The sequence below is a fragment of the Emydura macquarii genome, unplaced genomic scaffold, assembly GCF_026122565.2.
Source record: "Emydura macquarii macquarii isolate MOO-44397 ecotype Brisbane River unplaced genomic scaffold, CSIRO-AGI_Emac_v2 contig_629, whole genome shotgun sequence".
Classification (NCBI taxonomy): Eukaryota; Metazoa; Chordata; order Testudines; family Chelidae; genus Emydura; species Emydura macquarii.
The window spans coordinates 2,735,872-2,756,586 of record NW_027130766.1 but is presented as its reverse complement, the minus strand read 5'-3'; the positions used below and the strand labels follow the sequence as shown (position 1 = coordinate 2,756,586).

Sequence of the window (20,715 nt, the reverse complement as noted above, 5' to 3'; positions counted from 1 at the left end):
AACTAATTGAATGTGTTGCCTCAGCTGGCTGACAAACACATGGACATATGCAGCAACTTAAAACAGTCATTTAAAGCCTGTAATGCTCATTAACAGTCAACAAACAGATATACAGAACTTTTTAATTGAGAAAAATATTAAAATCAAAACCCAGAAGGTCCAAGAGGCTGAGTGTGTCCCTTCGTTTTCTGAGTCTTGTAGGGACAGCCGACACCTGCGATTAACTCTTGTAACAGTTTCTTGGAACAGCAGATGCAAAGCAACAGAAGATACTGGCCACTTGAAACGTGTTTGTTCTTACTTTAGAGGGGAGGGAAAATTATACAGCCCTGCCTCAGTTTGGCACAGACCAATACCGTTACACTCTCAAGATCTCCAGACAGTTGTTGTAGCAGATAGCTATCCAGTCCGGCTGAGTCGATGCCCACTGTACATTGTTGATTTCCCCTTCTGCTGTGTAGGCCAAGATAGGGTCCTCAATGGCACGAGGCATTTGCTGGATATCCCAGATGAGAGCCTGATGGTCATCCGCTACAAACAGGTAAGAAAGAACTAGAATCATTCACCTCGGAAATAGGTACAGGCATATTTACACGGCTAGTTCGAGGTTTGTGTTCCCAAAAATCAAACTAAAATACAGAGTGAGACATCCAAATGAAAAAAACGTAAAGCTGAGCAATTCCCAAATATGGAGGAAACAAAGATCTCAGAAAAATGAAAACACTGCACCATAATCATGCTTGGGCATATCTTTACATCACTACATATCTGTGATACAGTCTCAAGGGAAATGGTGGAAGCACCATCGATTGACACATTTAAAAATGAGGTTGGAGAAAGCGCTGAATAAACACTAGTGGGAACAATCTTGCATTGGCCAAGGGGATGTACTAGATGCAACCCAGGAGACTTTTCCTATTTTTAACTTACAGTGTTTTAAGCTGTGTGTGCAAGGAGATTTGCCCAATTTTCTTAGAAAATTAATACTGGTTTTCTGACCACAGACATGGGTTCCCAGCTCCCAATGACTTAAATGGAAGCCCACACACATAGCCAAAACCAAAGTATGGTCTAAAGGATATACTGAACCTCTCTACTGTGTGTGCAAATATATTTCACCCTCAGCAAAAAAAGGGCTCTCCACTAAATGTTCGGCCAGTAGCAACGCTTAATTCCTCACAAACTAAAAATGCAGAAATGATGCACTGTTAAGCACTATAGCTTTATTACAAGGAGAGAAGACAGCCCTTTGAATAAAGTGTTTAGCTGTTAGCTTTGGGGTACTCCCTAATGAACTGCTCCAACATTCATGATTTAAGAAAGGTGTTGCCTCCTTCACAGTTCAGACATCGGGGGACAGTCCCTCATTTTCAAAGCAAGACCGCCCAATGCCCGAACTGCTTACGAGGCAGCAGCTTCTCAGTTTCCCTGCAGAATTTTGGGAAATAGTGAGGGTAATAAAAGGAGCACCTATGACACATGAAAATATCTAGGGCCCAAGCCTTAGTTTTTTTGCTCAAAGAGCTGGAGAGATTAGAGGCAGTGGAAACTAATGCAAGAGTCCCAAGATAGAGGTACTTGCATTCAGAAAGCTCCTGGGAACAGAAGGCCCAAAGAGGGAGGAACTGAGAAGGAGAAAAGATCTCTCCCCGTGCTCACCTGCCGTACAGATATGGCAGGAAGAGTGAGGTGCCCAGGCAATGCCATTCACACATGCTCTGTGGTTGTTTAACCTGGCAACAGGTGTGCAGGGAACTCGGACATCTAGAATCACCACCTTCAGAAGCAAAAGTAAAAATGTTTATTCATTTGTTCCCTGAAGGAAAAAACCTAAAGAAAACAAGACGTTTTGGCAGAATGCTATAAATACAGCAATATTTCCAAAGACACACAACTGACCAAAAGCTGTTTTAAAAACAATATCTGCTTGCCAAGACCTTTTGAAAGCAGCTAGAGAACTCACTATATATGCCTTGTGTAATATGTAACAGGCAGAGTGAATTATGAAATTACAATTCCATGGAAGGATACTGGTGATGTCAAACTAAAGAAAACTCTACAGTGCCCTTTGGAGTCACTGGAGCAAAATGGAACTTAACAGTATCAACTCAGAGGTATTAGGACCAGCCTCAAAATCAGCTACAAGTTAGAGGAGCCTTTCAACTCCTCAAACTTGTAGCACCCCAAAATCTACAGCTGCAAGTTACAGATGCACACAAATATACCAACATATGAAATCAAGTCGGCCTTTATAAAAATGTTAGTATTGAAATTCAGTAAGTATGAGAACTTGAGTACATTTGGAAAGTGAACAGTCTACAATGCATTGAAAAACTCCACAGAATAACTCATGACAATACTTCTCAGAAGCTAGGCTTCTTGCAAATCTGCATCTATAACTCTGTGCCAGGCACCCAATATTAAGCACACATTATATATATATTAATTAGTACTTTTCTCCTTCAAAGTGCTTTACAAGCATTGACTAAACAGTAAGCCCATCTGAAAAGTCCAACTGCTGAAGTTTATAGGACAAATGGTCAGTGCCTCACCTCCATACCATCCATGGCCATTGTAGCAAGATAGTTGGGATCCTGCTTGTTCCAGCAGAGACGCAGTAACGGATGGTGCTGTGGATCCTCATAAATAATGGTGCTGTGCTCCAGATGACGAAGGTCGAACATTCGCACCGAGCCATCTGCGCCAACTGAAGCAAACATGTCTCTCCCGCCACCCGCGCGGCTAAATGCAATATCATACACCTGCTCAGTGATAGGGGAGAGAAGAACATGGCGTTATTTTAACATTCATTTTGCCTTCCACTTCTCCACTTTCAAGGAACGTACCCCATTCATTCTTCCTCCTCCCACCACCAGGTAGTGTTTGCTGACACAAGAACAGCACACAGCCATGTCGAAGTAGTGACAGCACTACTCTTTACAGTTTGAGATGGGATCAAAGCACGCTCGGAATGCTAATCACACATCTCCATTATCTACATCTGGGCCTTTTCCTCCCCAATAAAAATATCACCATTACATAGTTGGGCTGCATGTGCTACATACACGTATTCATGGAGAAAAATATGAAAGTCTTAAGATCCAATGTGGCATGATTTTATCGTCAGTCATATTCTGTCTGGAGAATGCACTAAAAAGGCTTTTCCATCTAACTAGAGTGTCATCACTGGCTATTTACCATGTCATCAGGCATTTGATTTTACTAGGGAACTGCACGGAATTATAGGAAATATCCCCAGATATTTGATGTAGTATAGAAAATAGCGCCTACTGACCAATGATGCGGTTAGAGATGGAAGAGATCTAGCCTGTTCCCTAGCTCAGAATATAATCCTGCTGAGAAATGACAATTTAGATGTACATAATTTTTTTTATGAGGTCTTTAAAAATGTACCAATTCTAATTCTATCTTCTGAGACCTCCACAGTAGGAGTTTGGATATTAATGTAACTTGACTTTAATAGCGGAGAGATAAGAGCGAGCTTTACTTCTAAAATTAGCTTTTTGGGGACATGTGGCAGAAAAAAAGGTCCATTTTAAGGCAAAGAGTCGTACAGGTTGTCACCATGAGGCTAGAATGACCTGCATCCCAAATTCATGCCAAGACAACTTTTACACCCTGCATATTTTATATACAAATAAAACCAAACACTTTTTATGTTATGACACATCATTCATTTCTTGGGAACCCTTGGGAAAGAAAGTGGGCGGGATGAAGAGGTTGGTAGGTACTTTGTTGAGGAACATAGGCTTCTATTAAAACTACTAAAGGCCCTAATAAGGCTCACTGAAGGAGAGGGGCAGAAAGTCCCAGGGAATGAAGAACACCACTTTTTTTTCTTCCCCTACCACATCACAATTACTCACAGGGGCTTCCTCTGAAAGGCATAGACAGCAAAGAATCCCTGCTGCACTCCCTCAAAAATGGAACAAGGGAGCAAAACACATTTAAAAAAAAACAAAAAACCGGCCAGTTAGAATAAGTAACTTAGAAAAATGCTTATATTGTACAGGTCTGATCCAACAAACCCGTAATTGCATGAGAAAGGACATTCAGTAACAGGCTCTAAGTATTAAAGGAACAAAGAAGGAAAGACTAGAAGCTGCTGTCACTACGGGGTTATATGGATGCCTTAACTATGTTTTCCAGTCTTTAGGTTTCTTTTAACTTTAATCTTAAAAAGAAGAGGGAGGATATTAAAAATGAAGAAAACAATAAGCTTTTACCACTCTTAAAATAATAAAAGCTCTCAACTTTTAACCGGAGTTAAGTTCTTTCTGGGTATATTTTATAAAATTTAATACAGATTGAACAAAACAGACAGCATATTCTACAGGTCCACAGTTCTAAAATGAGTAAAAGTGAGTATGGAGAACTTTCAGACTATAAGACACCTAATTTTAGACAAATATGTAATGTACAATCAAAGTCTTTTCTAAACCTCATTTTTTTTTTGGAGAAAAATGGGAGAGTTAAGTTCATTCTATAGACCTTTATTTAACAGGTGCAACACAGATAACTGTATGAATGAGGAAAGGCAATAGCATCACCTCTTTGTCATGTGCAATAAGCTGGGTCTTGACATGGCCCGATACCAGATTTACTCTTCCCAATACCTGCCCCGTCTCCAGACCCCAGATAGTACAGGTTGTGTCAATACTAGAGGTACCTGAAACAAAAAGCATCCTGTTAATGGTGGTACTAACACTGGTCTGTAGGAATGTAATCTAATCATTTATGGGATTAGTCTAGTATGTGATTTGAGCTCTATGGGTGAAGAGAAGTCTGCATGAGCAAAGTATTAGGATTAAAATGTTTGATATGCCTGAATTAAACTATGGGTCACAGTCTGGATCTGGCCTGCATGACATGTGTGGCCCACATAACTCAGGTTGTGCAGACATTTTTAAGTCTCTAGCTCGCATGGCTATAGAGAGAGCCTTTCAAAAGATGAATCAGGCATAAAGCGATATCATGTCTGCCTGAGCGTACAGACAGCCTAAGACAATGACTCAATGGAGTCAACTCCTCTGCCCCTTACGAAACTGACTAGAACATCAGCTCTAAAGTTCAACAAGGCTGCATTCTAGCAGACAGACTGGAGTAGAAGGGTGGGAATGAAGCCCTTGAGGGGTGGGAATTGCTGAGGAAACACCAGAATAAATAAATTACAACAGAATTTAATCTCTTAATCCCTTAATCTCTGTTCAAACTGCCCCCTGACAATAGTAGAGGTCTTCATTATGGATCAAAGGGAGCATACACTGTCCTGGATTCATACTCCATCCCACAGACTATAATTAAATGATGAATTTAGCCCTCTGCTCCAAGTGAGAGAGACACCTGGTTTAACTCCCTGCTGTTACAGAGGCATATCACTGTAACAAACATGGTGCAATGGTACCACTGGGGCAATGTTCTATCTAACACATTCAGCTACAGTGAAATGGCTGAACTGAGCCAGTAGAGTGTGTATAAATTTAGCACTAACAAAAGATGCCATTTAGACAGCCCTGAAGAATGAAATCTTCTATTCAACAAGTAGGTTCAGCACAAGCAACAGTAGGGGAACATCCTCAACCCATGTGCACAACCCTGACCTGGAGAGGTCTCCTCTAAGGGGGGTGGGGGGATTCTTTCTCCATGGACTGCTCAGACTTGTGACATTTAAGGCAGCAGGTTTTTTGTGATGTAGAAATCTGGCCACTGAACACCCATTAGATGGTAAAAAGTTCTAGTCACTCCTCACCTGGACTAGATTCAAAATGGTTAATTTTATATTGAGTATTTAATGTTTCAACAGTCTTACCTAGAAGATAAGGATCCACTTCATTCCAATCAAACGACGTTAATGGCGCACAAAAATCAGAGTTTTTATTATTGTTCAGCAAGCACTCCAGTCGAGTCTCTGTTTCACCCACCTTCAGGAAGCAGTTAAATACACAATAACTACCTTATTGAACAGCCTGACTGCAAAATCCAAGAGGTGCCCCACAGAGCACTAGCTTTCAGAACGCCAAGTCTTAACTGTGTTTGACATCGGTTTCTTTCATAGATATCTATTGTGAAGAGCTTTCAGACTGTTTGAAGTAAAGGTGATATAGGTACATATGCTCTTCCCTTCTAACAAGGCTCTGTCACAACAGCAACTATTGAGCCTTGCCATCACATTTAATGAGCCATTTTCATAATTCTGACACTCCTAGAATTCTTAAGATACCTCACAGCCATGGTACTGTTATTAAGGGTATGTCCACACTGACAGTGGCAAAGTCGCTGCCGTCAGATCAACCTATTTGGATTGACTGAGCAGTCAGTGAAGACCAGCTCAATCGATCCAGAAGTCGATGCTGGTAAACCACCCCCTCAAGTGGAGTAGCGCACGTCGGCGGGAACGTGGTTCCCGTCGGTGCAGTGAAGATGCCACGCAGAAGGGAAGCACAGCAGTCGACAGGAGTTATGCAAACCACTCTGCGTAGCTCACATAACTCCTGTCAACTGCTGCCGAATCGCCAGGTAAGTGTAGAGGGATCTAGGTAAGAGAGGGATCTATGTTATTTCGAGAATGCACTTAAACGACAAATTATCCACTACTCTGGTTTCCCCCCTACAATACTGCAGCAACATTAGTGAGCATAAAGCTGGAGTTAATCCACCTCAAAAGAAATGGGACTGGGACAGAAGGGGATCAAAATGCAATGCAGTTAATGGCACATATGTGGTTCTTTTCAAGAGGCTATTTACTTACTCTCCATACACGCAGGTAGTCACCGCTGGTTGCCAACAGGTCTGGATATACTCCCTTGGTGTCAGGAATCCACATGAGCTTTGTTGTAGGATATGGGTGATCAAAAGTATTCCTACAAATAAACTCTGAGCTCTCTTCATCTAAACCAACAAGCTGGACCTGTAAAAAACATACATCTATCAATGAAAAACTCACTTGCTTAGCAAAATAACCACATATATATATATATAGCATTAAGATAACATGTATGGGGCATTTTATCTTAAATGCAGTATTAGCAGTTTTAAGAATCTATTAATTATACGCCAAAACAAGGTCCAGTGTTCATCTCGACAAGCTGCAAGATTTCCTCCTCTTCAAATTTTAAGAAATACAAACTGTGGTGGAACATGAAAGATCTACTGCTAAATACTAGTCATTGATCTACCATCACCATTATATTTTGTACTTCTCTACTACCGGCCAACCAAGTATCTCAAAATGCTTCAAGTAGTTAACAAAATCAAGCCACACAGCTCCTTCTGAGATACAAAAGTATTAGCTAATTCCATTTTATAGTGGGAGAAATTGGTGCACTAAGAAGTGAAGTGAGTTGCAAGGTCAGGACCAGAACACAGATCTGCCCCCCAAATGATGAGAGCTATTCCTTCTATTCCACTTATGCTGCCTTCAAATTGATATAAAATTGTTTGTCAAACTTTAAAAAAAGGAAACCCGCTCAGTTTTCCTACATATAAACCTCACAAACTGATTCATGGTTTCAGCAGATGCGTATGCATGACAGAAGCATCTTTTCTAAACATATGGTTTTAGCAAGATAAGTGAATGAAAGTGACAATTAGGGTGCCATATTTAGTCTCTTTGAAATGACTAAATCAGTTTCCAATTCAACAGTCTCCAACAGTAAAGTACTTAAAAGCCATAGCAGTAGGTGCAACACAAATGACAAAGGCCTTGTCTACACTAGGAAGCTTTGTCGACCAAAGTCAGCTTTTATTGACAAAACAGTCCTGGTGTACACACTACAATGATGGTTTTTTGTCGACAAAATAAAACCACCTAGACGAGGCATAGAGCCTTTTTCACCAAATTTCTATCACAAAAGTGTCAGTGTAGGCACTACCATATGTTTATGTCATGTTAAACGGCCTTTGGAAATGTCCTACAATGCTAATCCTCACCACTCTCGACATCCATTTGCACTCCACTGCTCTGCTGCCTGCCGCCACCCACCCCCATCGCCTTTACTGATGTGGGAAGATTGGAATTTTTGTTCCACTTCCTGCTTGGTCAGTGGGGAGAGCTTGCATCTCATATTCCCAGGTGACTAATGGCGGCTTCACGCAGCAAACGCTCTCCCACTTGGAGCACACTGGAGCTACTACTGATCAGCATTTGGGGAGAGTCGGCCATGCAGTTTCAGCTCTGCTCTAGTTGAAGGAACTTTGATACCTATGGCCAGATTTCTTGTGCCATGGCAGAGAAGGACTATGAGCGAGACACACTGCACTGCCGAGCTAAAATCAAGGAGCTGCGGCAGAGCTACCATAAGGCTAGAGAGGCAAACCGTCATTCTGGTGCAGAGCCAATGAGCTGCCTATTCTACAAAGAGCTGGAAGCCATCCTCAGCAGGGACCCCATATCCACCCCCAAGACGCCCGAAGACACCTCCGTAGCCCCAGGGCCACCAGATACTGGACTAAACCCTGACGAAGAGGTAATCGACAAGGAAGTGGAGCTGGAAGATGACCTGGATCTGGGAAGTAGCTTGGTTGCTGAGGTTGGGAGTCAGGAGCTGTTCTCCACCCCAGAAGGGTTCAGCCAGTCCCAGCCCTTCAGCTCAGGCACTCAGGATGCAGGAGAGGGGAGCTCTAGTAAGTGTTTGGACGCTGATGCTGCTTGTGTACAGGAGCCATGAGGGTCCTCAGCTTGTATAAAATATACAGGTACTTGAAAGGATAGAAATGTACAGAAATAGTTGTGTTTGCATGTACTTTCCCATTCCCTTGAGCATCTAGGCAGTACAGCCAGGAAGCACATTAATGCATGCCGAGATTTCACAGGTATCCTCCGGTGTGACCTGAAGGAAACTTTCGTGGAGGTACTCAGATTCTCTGCCTCAGATTCCTCAGCAGAGCAGCTGCGTTTCTTCTCCCATTGTAGGATACTTTCCCGTGGCAATTGGAAATCACGTGAGCGGGGAACAAAACAGCACACAGACGGGCAGCATAGGGACCCGGTTTGAAGCTGCTCGCGTAGAAGAAATGCATCCTAGCATCCATGCTGACTCTAAGGAGTGAGATTTCAGCTTCGATGGCCCCTGCCTGTGAAGAATGGTGGCACAATTTGAAATTTGTTTCCCCAGTGCACCTGCATGTATGCCCCAAGCGAGCACCCACCCAGAACCTTGCCCTGATGATCTTGCCCCCTCCCAAACTCACCATTCCCAGACTGAGCAAGGAGCTGTGCTCTATGCAGGGGGACAGTGTGAATGAGGTGTGTTTCAGTGATTCATGTGTACTGTTAGGGCACTGACAATAATGGTTCTGTTTGTTGTTTCTTGTTCTTCCACAGATGTGACCTTTGCAGCCAAAGCTCCTACACCAGCGGACCACCTCCAGCAGATAAGGAACTGAACCCGGAGAAGCAAGGAGGAGATGTTCCAGGAACTCCTCTAGTCCTCGGAGGCATCCAAAAGAGAGAAAAGTGAACGGAGACCATCAATGTCAGAATCTCAGAAGATGGGCAGACAGGAACGGAAGGAAAATCAGCAGAGAATTTTCGCTGGCCATGAGTGCATGATCACAGTCATGGAGGAGCAGACAGAGTGTCTAAAGACAATAGTGTCACTGCAAACAGTTCATGCAAGCTTGCCCCCCATGCAGCCACAACAGAACTTCTTTCCCTGCCCTTCCCCAACACATTCCTACCAAAGTCCTCTTCATTCTACCCCTTCAGACAGCTAAGAGAACGACAGCTGGATTTACACGCAGCTATCATAGCTGACACTGCTCCCTCCCCCCACTCTCTCCTCTCCAGGAGTCGTTTGTGTTGTGCAGAGTTTGGTGTTTATTATTCTGAGAACTCACTTTTATTATTAAGCAATGTTTATTTCTGTGTTCACATAAGATTTGCACCTCCACCTACACACATCTAGAGCTGTACAGCAATACGTCACAGGGATATTTAAAAAAATTATGGGTTCTCATTGTCAAAATGGGCCCTCAGTGCCTCCCTTATCCATATGGCCCCCTGTTGCGCCCCCCTAATGCCCCTGGTATCTGGCTGCTCATATGCAGAGGCAAGGCGATCCGCCTCAGCGGTCCACCCAAGAATAAATTTCTTGCCCTTAACTTCATGCAAATTATGTAGCACACAGCAGGCAGCTATAACCACAGGATTATTGTCCTCATTTATCTCCAGCGCGCTTTTAACCTGCCAAACGCACATTCAACAGTCATTCGGCACCTACTCAGCCTGTTACTGAAGCGCTCCTTGCTGCTATCCAGGTTGCCTGTGTAAGGCTTCATAAGCCATGGCATTAGTGGATAGGCTGGGTTTCTCAGGATCACTATGGGCATCTCAACATCCCCTACTGCAATCTTTTCGTCTGGGAAAAAGGTCCCTGCTTGTAGCTTCCGGTACAGCCCTGTGTTCCTGAAGATACGAGCATCATGCACCTTTCCCAACCAACCTGCGTTGATATCAGTGAAACGCCCCCAGTGATCCACAAACTCCTGCAGTACCGCAGAAAAGTACCCCTTCCTATTGATGTATTGCGTTGCAAGATGTTCCGGAGCCAAAACTGGGATATGCGTCCCATCTATTGCCCTGCCACAGTTAGGAAATCCCACCGCTGCAAATCTTTCTACTATTTCATGCTCATTGCCCAGAGTCACGGTCCTTTGCAGCAGAATGTGATTAATGGCCCTGCACACTTGCAATAATGCAACCCCAACAGTGGACTTGCCGACTCCAAACTGATTAGCAACCGACTGGTAGCAGTCTGGAGTTGCCAGCTTCCCCACGGCGATCGCCACGTGCTTCTCCACCGAGAGGCCAGTTCTCATTCTGGTGCCCTTGTGCCACAGGACAGGGGCCAGCTCCGCACAGAGCTCCATGAAAGGGGTTTTGCGCATTCAAAAGTTCCATAGACTTGGTCATCATCCCAGACCTGCATAACGATGCAATCCCACCACTCAGTGCTTGTCTCACACGCCCAGAAGTGGCAGTTCACCATGCGCAGATGCTCTGTGAATGACAACAGTAATGCGGCGCTGTTTGTCTGCATGTCACTCAGCAGGTCAGGCTCCTCAGATTCCTGTTCCAATTTGGAGCTCATGATATACTGCGTAACCAGCCGCAATGTGTTAAGAACGCTGAAAGCAACAGTGGAGAGTCGCTCAGTATCCATTTGTTCAGATTCACATGGTGGGTACACAGGAAATAGCAGGGAGCAGTTGAAAAAAGGCTCGAGTCGCTACAGGCAATGCAATGAATGACGGTACGGAAATGTACTGCACCATGGGACATTGAGCCAGCACCCAAGGTGCTCTGTGCTCCTCTCCCCAATCCCATAATTCCTAGCAGCCGAAGCTGCCAAGTTGCACGGTGAGATAGCTGCCCACAGTACACTGCTCACTGCCAATACTACAGCATCAAGTGTGGACTATCTTTTGCGATAAAGAGAGTGCTGTATGGACGGGTGCGAGCGCTATAATTATAGCACTTTTTTTTTTTATCACCGCTATAATTACTGTTGACAAAACTTTCTAGTGTAGACATGGCCAAAGTAAGAGCAACAGTATTACAAATGGTCTAGAACCTGGAGGAAGTAGTCAAACTTTGATATTTCTGCCCCTTTATTTTAAAGATTTTTAGCATGGTGGCATATGAAATTCAGTACTGACAAGCACAAAATAAGGCACCAAGTGGGGAATAATTTGAACTTCTCAAACACTTCACTGGATTCTAAATTAGATAACAGGAAAAGAAATCCAGGTATCATTGTGGCTGCTCAAAGAAAGTCTCTGCTCAGGCGAGATCTACACTATAAACTTACATCAGTTTAATTACTTCGCTCAGGAGTGTGAAAAATCCACACCCGAGTGACACAACAGCCGACAGGGTGGATAAATATCAATGATTTTTTTTTTTTAAATTGGATTTTTAAAATTTAAATCAGATTTAAAAAAAAATACTAAATTTCTCATTTAAAAAACAACAGTTACAATTAAATCTCATCAAAAATATGCTAAACCCACACTTACAGTCTCATAAAAATGAATGAATGGCTCTAGTCTGTCCAGCCTAACTACCAGCTCTTGCTTCTTGAAAGTTCTGGGCTTTTAGTTTCTGTTTCTCAGCAGACTAAAGTCACATGTGCAAAGACAGAGACAGGCTGGATAGGATTGTTGTTGTTCTGTGCTTATGTGGTGCTGGAGCTGGGCCAAGCAACACAGAAGAGTTAGTGAAGAGACTGTCTTAGGACAGACACACAAAGGACAGAGGCAAAGTAGAAAGGAACAGTGGAGTGGACTGGAAAGAAAAAGGGAAAACATTATTCAGTACACACAGCTTCCTATATTCCCCCATATTTTTGGCACAGAAAAACTGGAAGATTGCTCAGTTCATTTATGCCACAAATTCTCCTTTTCACATTGTTAACAATAAACACTTCACTGATATGGCTGAGGCCTTACGACCACGCTATACTCCACCTGGTAGAGCAGACATTGGTGGAAGGTTGCTAGATATAGTGTATGAGAAGGAAGTTGAATAGTGTGCAAGAAATATGGAGGGGAAATCTGCCAGTTTAAGCCTTGATGGGTGGAGCAAAGTACACAACCATCCAGTAATACGTGCCTGTGTGATAACAGAAAATGGGGTTGCATATCTTCCAGAAACAATAGATACATGAGGAAATGCCCACACAACAGAATATTTAAAAGTGGCAGTGAAAGCTGTAAAACTGTGAACAAAAATTCAACTGTCACGTGCGCAGTTTTGTCAGACAATGCTGCAAACATGGCAAAGATGAGAAGATATTTAGAAGAAACAGAAGGATGCTCCTTAACAACATATGGCTGCAGTGCTCATTTAATGCATCTTTAGCGAAAGACTTAAGTACATCTTCTCCAGGAATAAAAGAAAATGTTGAAGTCGCAAAATATTTCCACAACAACCATTTTGCTTCAGCTTCACTGAAGAGAGAAGGAGGATCCAAACTCATTCTCCCTCAAGATGTTCAATGGAAATCTGTGGTTGATTGTTTTGAACAATTTTCTAAGAACTAGCCTATTCTCATAAAACTTTGTGAAGAAAACCATGATAAAATAGATGGAAGTATCTCATCCAAAGTATCTAACATTGGAGTAAAGAGGAATATAGAGGATACGCTCAGTATACTGACGCCTATATCCATAGCCTTAAATTTCAGAGAAGTTGTTGCATTGCTGATGCTGTCGAAATTTGGAAGGCACTTCAAGAGACATTGAAGAAAAAAATACCTCACCAGAAAGTTAAACTGCAGGCAATAAAGAAGTGAATGGATCAAGCACTACCTCCACCTCATTTTCTTGTTAACATTCTCGACCCCAGATACAAAGGTAGATGCCTAAATTTTGAAGAAGGTGCTGCTGCCATGGCATGGGGATCTCAAAATCATTCATCAGTTATGCCAGTCATAATAAATTTCAGGGCTGGAGTGGAACCATTTAAACAGTAAGTTTACTGATGATGTTTTGAACAAAGTCACTCCCTTGAACTGGTGGAAATCATTAGCCTGGCACCTTGAAACAGAGTTCCTTCAGTTGCTTAGTGTTGTGATGACTTGTCTGTTTGAAAATTATAAAAAACTCTTAAGAGTTCAGCTGGCAACTCAGGAGACTGCTGCAATTGCAAATGTGAAACATTTATGTAACATTTAAGATTTAGTTTAATAAAATATAAGTACTATTGTGTTTGTGTCTGTGATTTAGTTCTTACCATTCCTAATGTACTGCTGCTGCATCTGCAGCTTGACACAGATGAGTGTTATGAACTTGATTTTTATTAATTTAGGAAATAGTAATCTAAAAAATTACACAAAGTATACCCTCCTAGATGTTGTAAAATGCTGTATTGAGTTGTATATTAACATGTTTTAGTGATCAGATTTGCACCATTGTTTAAGAAATATATGAAGAAGTATCAGTCGGAAACTTGATTTAAATTAATGATTTTCTCTTAGTGATTTAAATCGCCTTGATTTAAATCAATCCACTCTGGCTGCTGACCTAACCCCCAGTGTAGACAACACTATGCTGACAGGAGAACTCATCCTGTCAACATTACTACCGCTGCTCACGGAAGTGGATTAACTATGCTGCCAGGAGAAGCCCTCTTCATTGAAGTGTTACAGTGGCACAGCTGTACCAGTGAAGCTCTGGCACAGTACCATTGTAAATGTAGACATGCCCTCAAAGTGCAGAGGAATCAAAAGCAAACAAAGTATTAGGATGTTTCAGAAAAGAGAGAATATGAAAATTATAGTGACATTTTATAATTCAGTGCTAAATTTCACCTGAGATACCGTATTCAGTTCTGGTCATCCTAGCTCAAAACAAATATAGCAGAAATAGAGAGGGGTTCAGAGACAGGCAACAAGAATTAGGGGAGGAGGAGAACTCTAATATGAAGAGATAGGACTGTTTATCTTAGGAGAGATTAATAAGAAGGGACGCGTGAAGGCTCATATTGTGCAATTTTCATAGCGGTACTTCCTTTCTTATAGGCAGTGTTGCCTAATGGCTAGAGCACTGGATTGTAACTCAGGAGACCAGAGTTCTATTCCTGGCTCAGCCACTGGCCTGCTGGATGACCTTGAGCAAGCCACTTCATCTATGCCTCAGTTTCCCCATCTGTAAAATGGGAATAACGATATTGCCTGCTTTGAGATCTATTGATGAAAAGTGCTCTAAGAACTAGTTATCAGTATGTGCTTTAATGAGTAATGTAATAGCTTACAGTACTGATATTTGCATTTGAGTTAGTACCCACTGAAATGAATAGGGCAATTCACAACTAGATTATTGTATCCGACGCCCTACAAATTCAGACAGATAGGACTGCATCAGTTAACCTTGAAAGTGTGACAAATGTTTCTTTACAACAAGCTAAAAATCTTGCTTTTTTAAAAAAGTGAAAGCTGAGACTCTGGAGAAAAATGGAGAGTACTGTCTACATCCGTGGCTAATCATTCATGCCTCTCTTGTAAACAGTGCCTTAAACCAATCCAGAAACTGACTGGCTGCAGAATATGGCAGTCTGCCAGGGGCAGAACAGCACTCAACAACACCAAGTGGCAACACAACACCACTGCTTCCTACTGATTTCCAAATTGAACTTGAATTGTTCACTTACAAACAATTTGGGACATTCCTAGTTGAGAGAGCACCCATGGCCTAATACCATATGCAACAGCTGCAATCAGTTAAACTCCCAGGGTCTGAAATAGCCCTAACCTGTTGGCCTCCATGGCATGTTGCACTTATTCGTGTAGGCTGCTACAGATGGTGGGGCTTGAATGGAAAGTTATAAATTCTTGTTCTGTATCTTGCATCAGGGATGCTTGGATAGAAGCCCCTTTTTGAAGAAATGCAAATACAAAAATTCAAATCAGATAAGAATCTGTTCTGCTTTCATCCACTGCACTTCCCTCACAGTAGGCAGTTCTGCTGTATGAATGTGAGGAGTACTGAATCTCTTCTTAAAAGCACCAGGCTTTTCTTGTAAATAAGGAAGAGATAGGAATATTGGTGTGTTTTTTAGGAAGTCTGCCTTTCTAAAAATAGTAACAAAATGGATGATTCATTACAATGTTGATTTGTAATGCATTAGAAACACAGGGGAAGCAGACAAGTCAATGTTTTCCAAAGCAAGGAGAGTAAAATTGGTAAGAAGGATATCGTTTTGAAGCTTTAAAGTTTATGAATAAGAACATGAATAGCCAGGCTAATTTTAATTTTTTCCTTTAAATGCTGCTATCTGTACCTCACAAATGCATTTTGAGGTCATTAGGTTCCCTTATGTGATTGACATGTAAGTTCGCCTTTGCCAGCTGAGCTAAGGCACATGTAGAATGACAGTTTTCAGACCTGCCCTATAAAGCTATCCTCCTTTAAAAAAATGTCTTCCTGTCCCTGAAACGATCAGTTATGAAACCAAGAGCTGTCATGTACTTTACAGCACCATGTTACAAAACTCCATTTAATTGAAACTTAAATAAGTTCTTTCATGATCTCGGAGGTTATATCAGACCCATGAATAGATATGGGCTAGATCTATCCTGGCACCAATATAGTTAGCTGGCATTTTCATCACCAGAGGACAAACTTCCCACCATTTTCCTAAATGTTTTCTTACAATACTCGGCAAACTGGATTGTATCATACACAAGAGTCGAAGTGGGGTAACCACCACCACATTTCCAAGGGCTGCTAGATTTTGTTTGCAATCAGGAGTGCAGAGGGGTCTGTCCTTCTGCTCCGCATGGTCTCCAAGGACAGGAGACACTGTCAGTACTGTTAAGTAGTAGCTACAATTGTATTTAATGAAGACTGAAGTCTTCCTGCCTCCACTAGTTATCTGTTTACATGGATAACTATTGATATTTGTTAGCACCATGCAAGTGAAAATCTATACACAATGTATACAAGTCTGACAGTGTTTGATCGAGATGCCCTTTGAGAAACAGCCAAATGTGAAGTTTGAAGATCTTGTTTTAGTTTTTAAAAAACTGAAGAAAAATCTTTTTATTTCATAGTAGTATCAGGCAAACAAACAGACTTGCACCCCCCATGCCCTCTATTTTCCATTCCTATTACACTCCACGTAAATCTCCCACTTTCTGGTACTTAGAGGGAATGAAAACAATGGAACATATTCTTCCCTCTGCTGAAGCATAAAAGGGCCATAACAGTCCTTTTGGGAATACCCCCAGAGCAGCATTGATTTAAGTGGCCCTATGTTGCTCCTATGCACATCTATTGTGCCAGTAGGGGGCTGGGGCAATAGGTGGAGTGCTCAGCAACACTTCAAGCCTGGGCTGCTCATGGGCAGACTGAGGCTATCAAATGTTAGCGTTGCTTCAGAAGTGGCCCAGACTTGGGGAAGTGCAAAGACAGACACCATTTTTTCCCCTTTGCTCCACCCCCAATCCCTGCTATTCTATTCTATAGACTCTTTCTATTACCTGTCAGGAGACACAGCGCAGAACCTTGCCCATGCTCTTTTAATCAGTCCTACTGCTTCCAGTCCAATCCCTGCTCGGGTTTATTATTTTAGGTCCTTTGCATACACAGTGTTAGAGCATCATGTTTACAACAGATTGTAACCTGACAGCATGCATACAGCTAGGGGATGCAACCGCCTTTTCTAATCAAATGCTTGGATTTTATTAGGAGACCATCATTCTTTTAACCTCTCAGATTTTGGTCAGTTTGACAATATTGACATGGTAGTGTCAGGTCACTGATGGAGTATCAGAAGATAGCAACATTGAGACAGTCCTGGTACAGCAAAAGCCATTGAAAACTCACCCTTTGCCAACCACTACCACAAAACTGCCATAGAAACAACCAAAACACACAGTTAACACTGGTATCTCAGATATCAGTCTGTGGAAAATTGTTGGCAAATGCAGACTGTCATTATACCTTTCAGGGAGTGTTTCCCCTTTGTCATATAAAGCTTTAACCTTCAGATGTTTTTGAATTAGCCACTGCAAGGGGCTTCCAAAAAATAAAGAGTCAGTGTTTCTCCCCCACCTCCCAAATAACTCAAATCAGCTAACTGGGTTTAAATAAAGTCTTTCAAGAAAAAAAAAAAGAATTTATCTGTGGGTTGAACCAAGTTGGGAAGTTTCAGATCAAGAGGAGAATTTTTGGAGGAAATTGCAAGCGAGTGAGAAAGGTTTTACTGGCAGTATATTGCAACTGTCATTACATTCATTCATTAGCAGCAACTATGAAGAGCTATGACCCCAAAATGAGCATTACCCCAATAAAACTTATTTTATTTCCCTCCCTACTACCATGCCACAGTCTTAAAAGAGAAACTTGCATTTTTCTCTGCAAGTTTATCACCTGCTATTCCAACACCTAATACTGTAACTGAAATTCTTTTTTTTCAGTCCATACAACAGCACTCTGTATAGTCAGTTTCCTCTTGTTTGTGTGGATTTTTCACACAGAACAGGGGTGATTTAAACAGGACAATGCAACTGTAAAATGACAAAAGCTGGTATGGGAACTCAAGGGAGAACGTAGGGCCATAAGATATTTTTAACTCATTTTTTAAACAAACAAAAGGTTTTCAAGTTGACAGTTCCAGTGCCATTTGTGCTCTCATGACCCCACTATAACTCACCAATATTGAAGGTGACACATACAGCCGGCTGGTTAAAACAGCACCACATCACACTTGGATAGCACTTTACATGACCAGAGCACTGTGTGGGCAATACATTTAGCCATTGTGAGAGAAGATGCCACCCCAGCCCCAGAACTGCCCCTACCTTGTTAAATTTCTCCACAAAGTTGTAAGTCACCCCACTGCCCTATATCAGTGGGTCCCAACCTTTTATCTGCCATGCACACCTTTAATTGTTTTGAGGCCCACCACCAGATAGTCTCTACATGAACCCGTGAATATTCATGAGCCAATCCAGCATTCTTCAAGTAGCTTTCAAAAAATGCCATGGCACACCTACTAGGGCCTGATGGCAGATCAGTGTTGGGAAACACCGCTCTACATCAACTCTACTGTAACTCTTCCCTGCTTTGAGGCTTTCCATTATACAGCTCCACAAAACAGCTATGCACCCTGAGACCCTTAGCCTGGCTTATCTAGCCATACCAAACATGTGAAGTTATAGCACTCATGAGCCCATTGCTTACAAATAAAATACAGTGCCTGTGGGAGTGATTACATGGGCTGCTCCTGGAAGGTGAGGGCTCTCTAAATCTGAAGACACATACAGAAGTTACAGCACACCTTGTGAGGGACAGAGAAAGGATATTCCTCTGCTAGAAGTCCATCAGAGCAGAGTCAGGAGGGAGGGGGAAAAAAAAAGCTACTGAAAGAGTTTGCACAGGGGAAATCTCAATGTATCCTGCAAAACCTTTTGCACAAACACTGACTTCTTCATCAGCAAGGCACAACCTCTTTTAACATGAAGCCACCACAGTTTCGTACCACCAAAAACTGATCCCAGCCCAAACTTCCCAGCACCGGGGGGGGGGGGGGGGGAGCCCAGCCACCCCCTGCGTGATCTGTGCATGAAACTGGCCACATCAAACAGTTTGCAGCCGGGAGGGCTCTGCTGGCCGCCGGGTCCGATGGCTGCTCGCTGCCCCACAGGACTCAGGCTGCCCAGGAGCCGCGCCTCCTCAACAAGTGGGAGGCAGCAGCCAAAGACGCTGCTGGCCCCCGGGGGGGGCGCCTAGAGAAGGCCCCGCGCGGCGATGAAGAGACATGGGGAGGGGGAGGGGCTATAGGCTTTGCGAGGCGCACGGGACGGGGCGGGACCGGGCAGCGTCACGCGGCGAGGGGTTTTCCCGTCCCACCCACCAGCCTAGGAAACGCCGCACCAAGAACTCCGTGAGCAGACGGCGACGGCCGGCCCGGGCCCGCCCCCCGCCCCTCCCCGGGCCCCGCCGCCGGCCCCCCCCCCCCCCCCCCAACCCCTGAACTCTGCCCCCCGCCGGGCCCCTCCGCGCACCTTGTTGTTATACTCCTCCACGAAGCTGCCGAGCGCCAGGCGGAAGCGCTTGTCGGGCCGGACGCTCCAGTTCATGGCGTAGACGGTCCATGGCGCCTCGTACTTGTAGATCTCCTTCCGCTTCCCGTGCAGCGACATGGCGGGGCCGGGGCCGGGGCCACAGGCGGTCGGGGGGGGGGCCAGGTGAGGCGAGCGGGGGGGGTAGGAGGGGGTCTCGGTCCGAGCCGGGCCTACGGAAGCCGGCGGCAGCGGCGCTGACGGACCGAGCGGGTGGGAGGCCGCGACCGGCTCCCGGCCTCCAAACTCGGAGAAGCTGAGAGCGCCGCGGCGGAGGCCGTTTGGGATTCGGCCCCCTCACACAACAGGCGCGGAAACGACGCGAGGCGCCCCGCCCGCTGCGCGCCCGTTGGCTGAGTCGGCCGCCACTCAGGGCGCCTCGTACATCCATTGGGTGGGCAACCTGTCATTCAGCAGAGTTTCAGTCTCTTATTGGTCGCTGTATCTCTCATTCTAAGCAGGCGTGCGCTTCATGAGTGGATTCATCTGCCACTCCGTTCGATCCCGCCCCCAGAAGGATGGTATGCTCTTTCTCTACCTCTCATTGGCTGCGACGGGGCGCAGTGACCTCGCCCCTTCGTGAGGCGAGAGCGTCTCTCTCTCTCTCTCTCTCTCTCTCTCTCTCCCTGTCATCCTATTGGCTGGACAAAGGTGTCAGTCAGGGGTGAGTTGTTGGGCACAGGGCGGGGCTTGGGGCCCTGTAGGGGTTGGCAGTGGCAAACCAATTTAAAGTTCAGCCTCCTCCTTCAGAGGCAGAAGTTCGAATCCCGGCTTCGACCTCTCTCTAGCCTGTGAACACTGGGGGCCAGATGAGAACCCCCAAGGAGCTCACCTCCCATTTAGACAGTGAAATAAGGGCTAGATGTTCAGCTATGCCAAGCAGGCCCCATGCCCAGTGCTTTTGAAAACCATGCCCCACATCAACCCCTGTAGGTTTATTCAAGGAGCTGGTGTGCTGGGCTGTGCAGGGAAAGTTTGCACGATACACTCCTTGAAGCTGAGCATCCCAGGCATGGATGAGAAACAGAGAGGCCTTGCCTACCCTAGGGACATTTCTTCAAAAGCTTTGCACCATTGCTAACAGCTCTTCTGCAGGCACGGCCTTGGAGGAGAGGCACCTGCGCAG

The 20,715-nt window shown here is 44.0% G+C and overlaps 1 protein-coding gene across 1 annotated transcript; it reads right to left on the bottom strand.

Annotated features, from left to right (window-relative positions):
• Window positions 1-108: 108 nt before the first annotated feature.
• DCAF7 (DDB1 and CUL4 associated factor 7) lies at window positions 109-19,699 on the bottom strand. The gene is made up of 7 exons (XM_067541008.1): window positions 19,533-19,699; window positions 6,770-6,928; window positions 5,831-5,942; window positions 4,572-4,690; window positions 2,553-2,762; window positions 1,660-1,777; window positions 109-531 (listed from the first exon to the last, which is right to left on the bottom strand). The coding sequence occupies exons 1-7, from the start codon at window positions 19,668-19,670 to the stop codon at window positions 359-361; spliced, it is 1,029 nt and encodes a 342-aa protein (XP_067397109.1). The 5' UTR covers window positions 19,671-19,699; the 3' UTR covers window positions 109-358.
• Window positions 19,700-20,715: the final 1,016 nt, after the last annotated feature.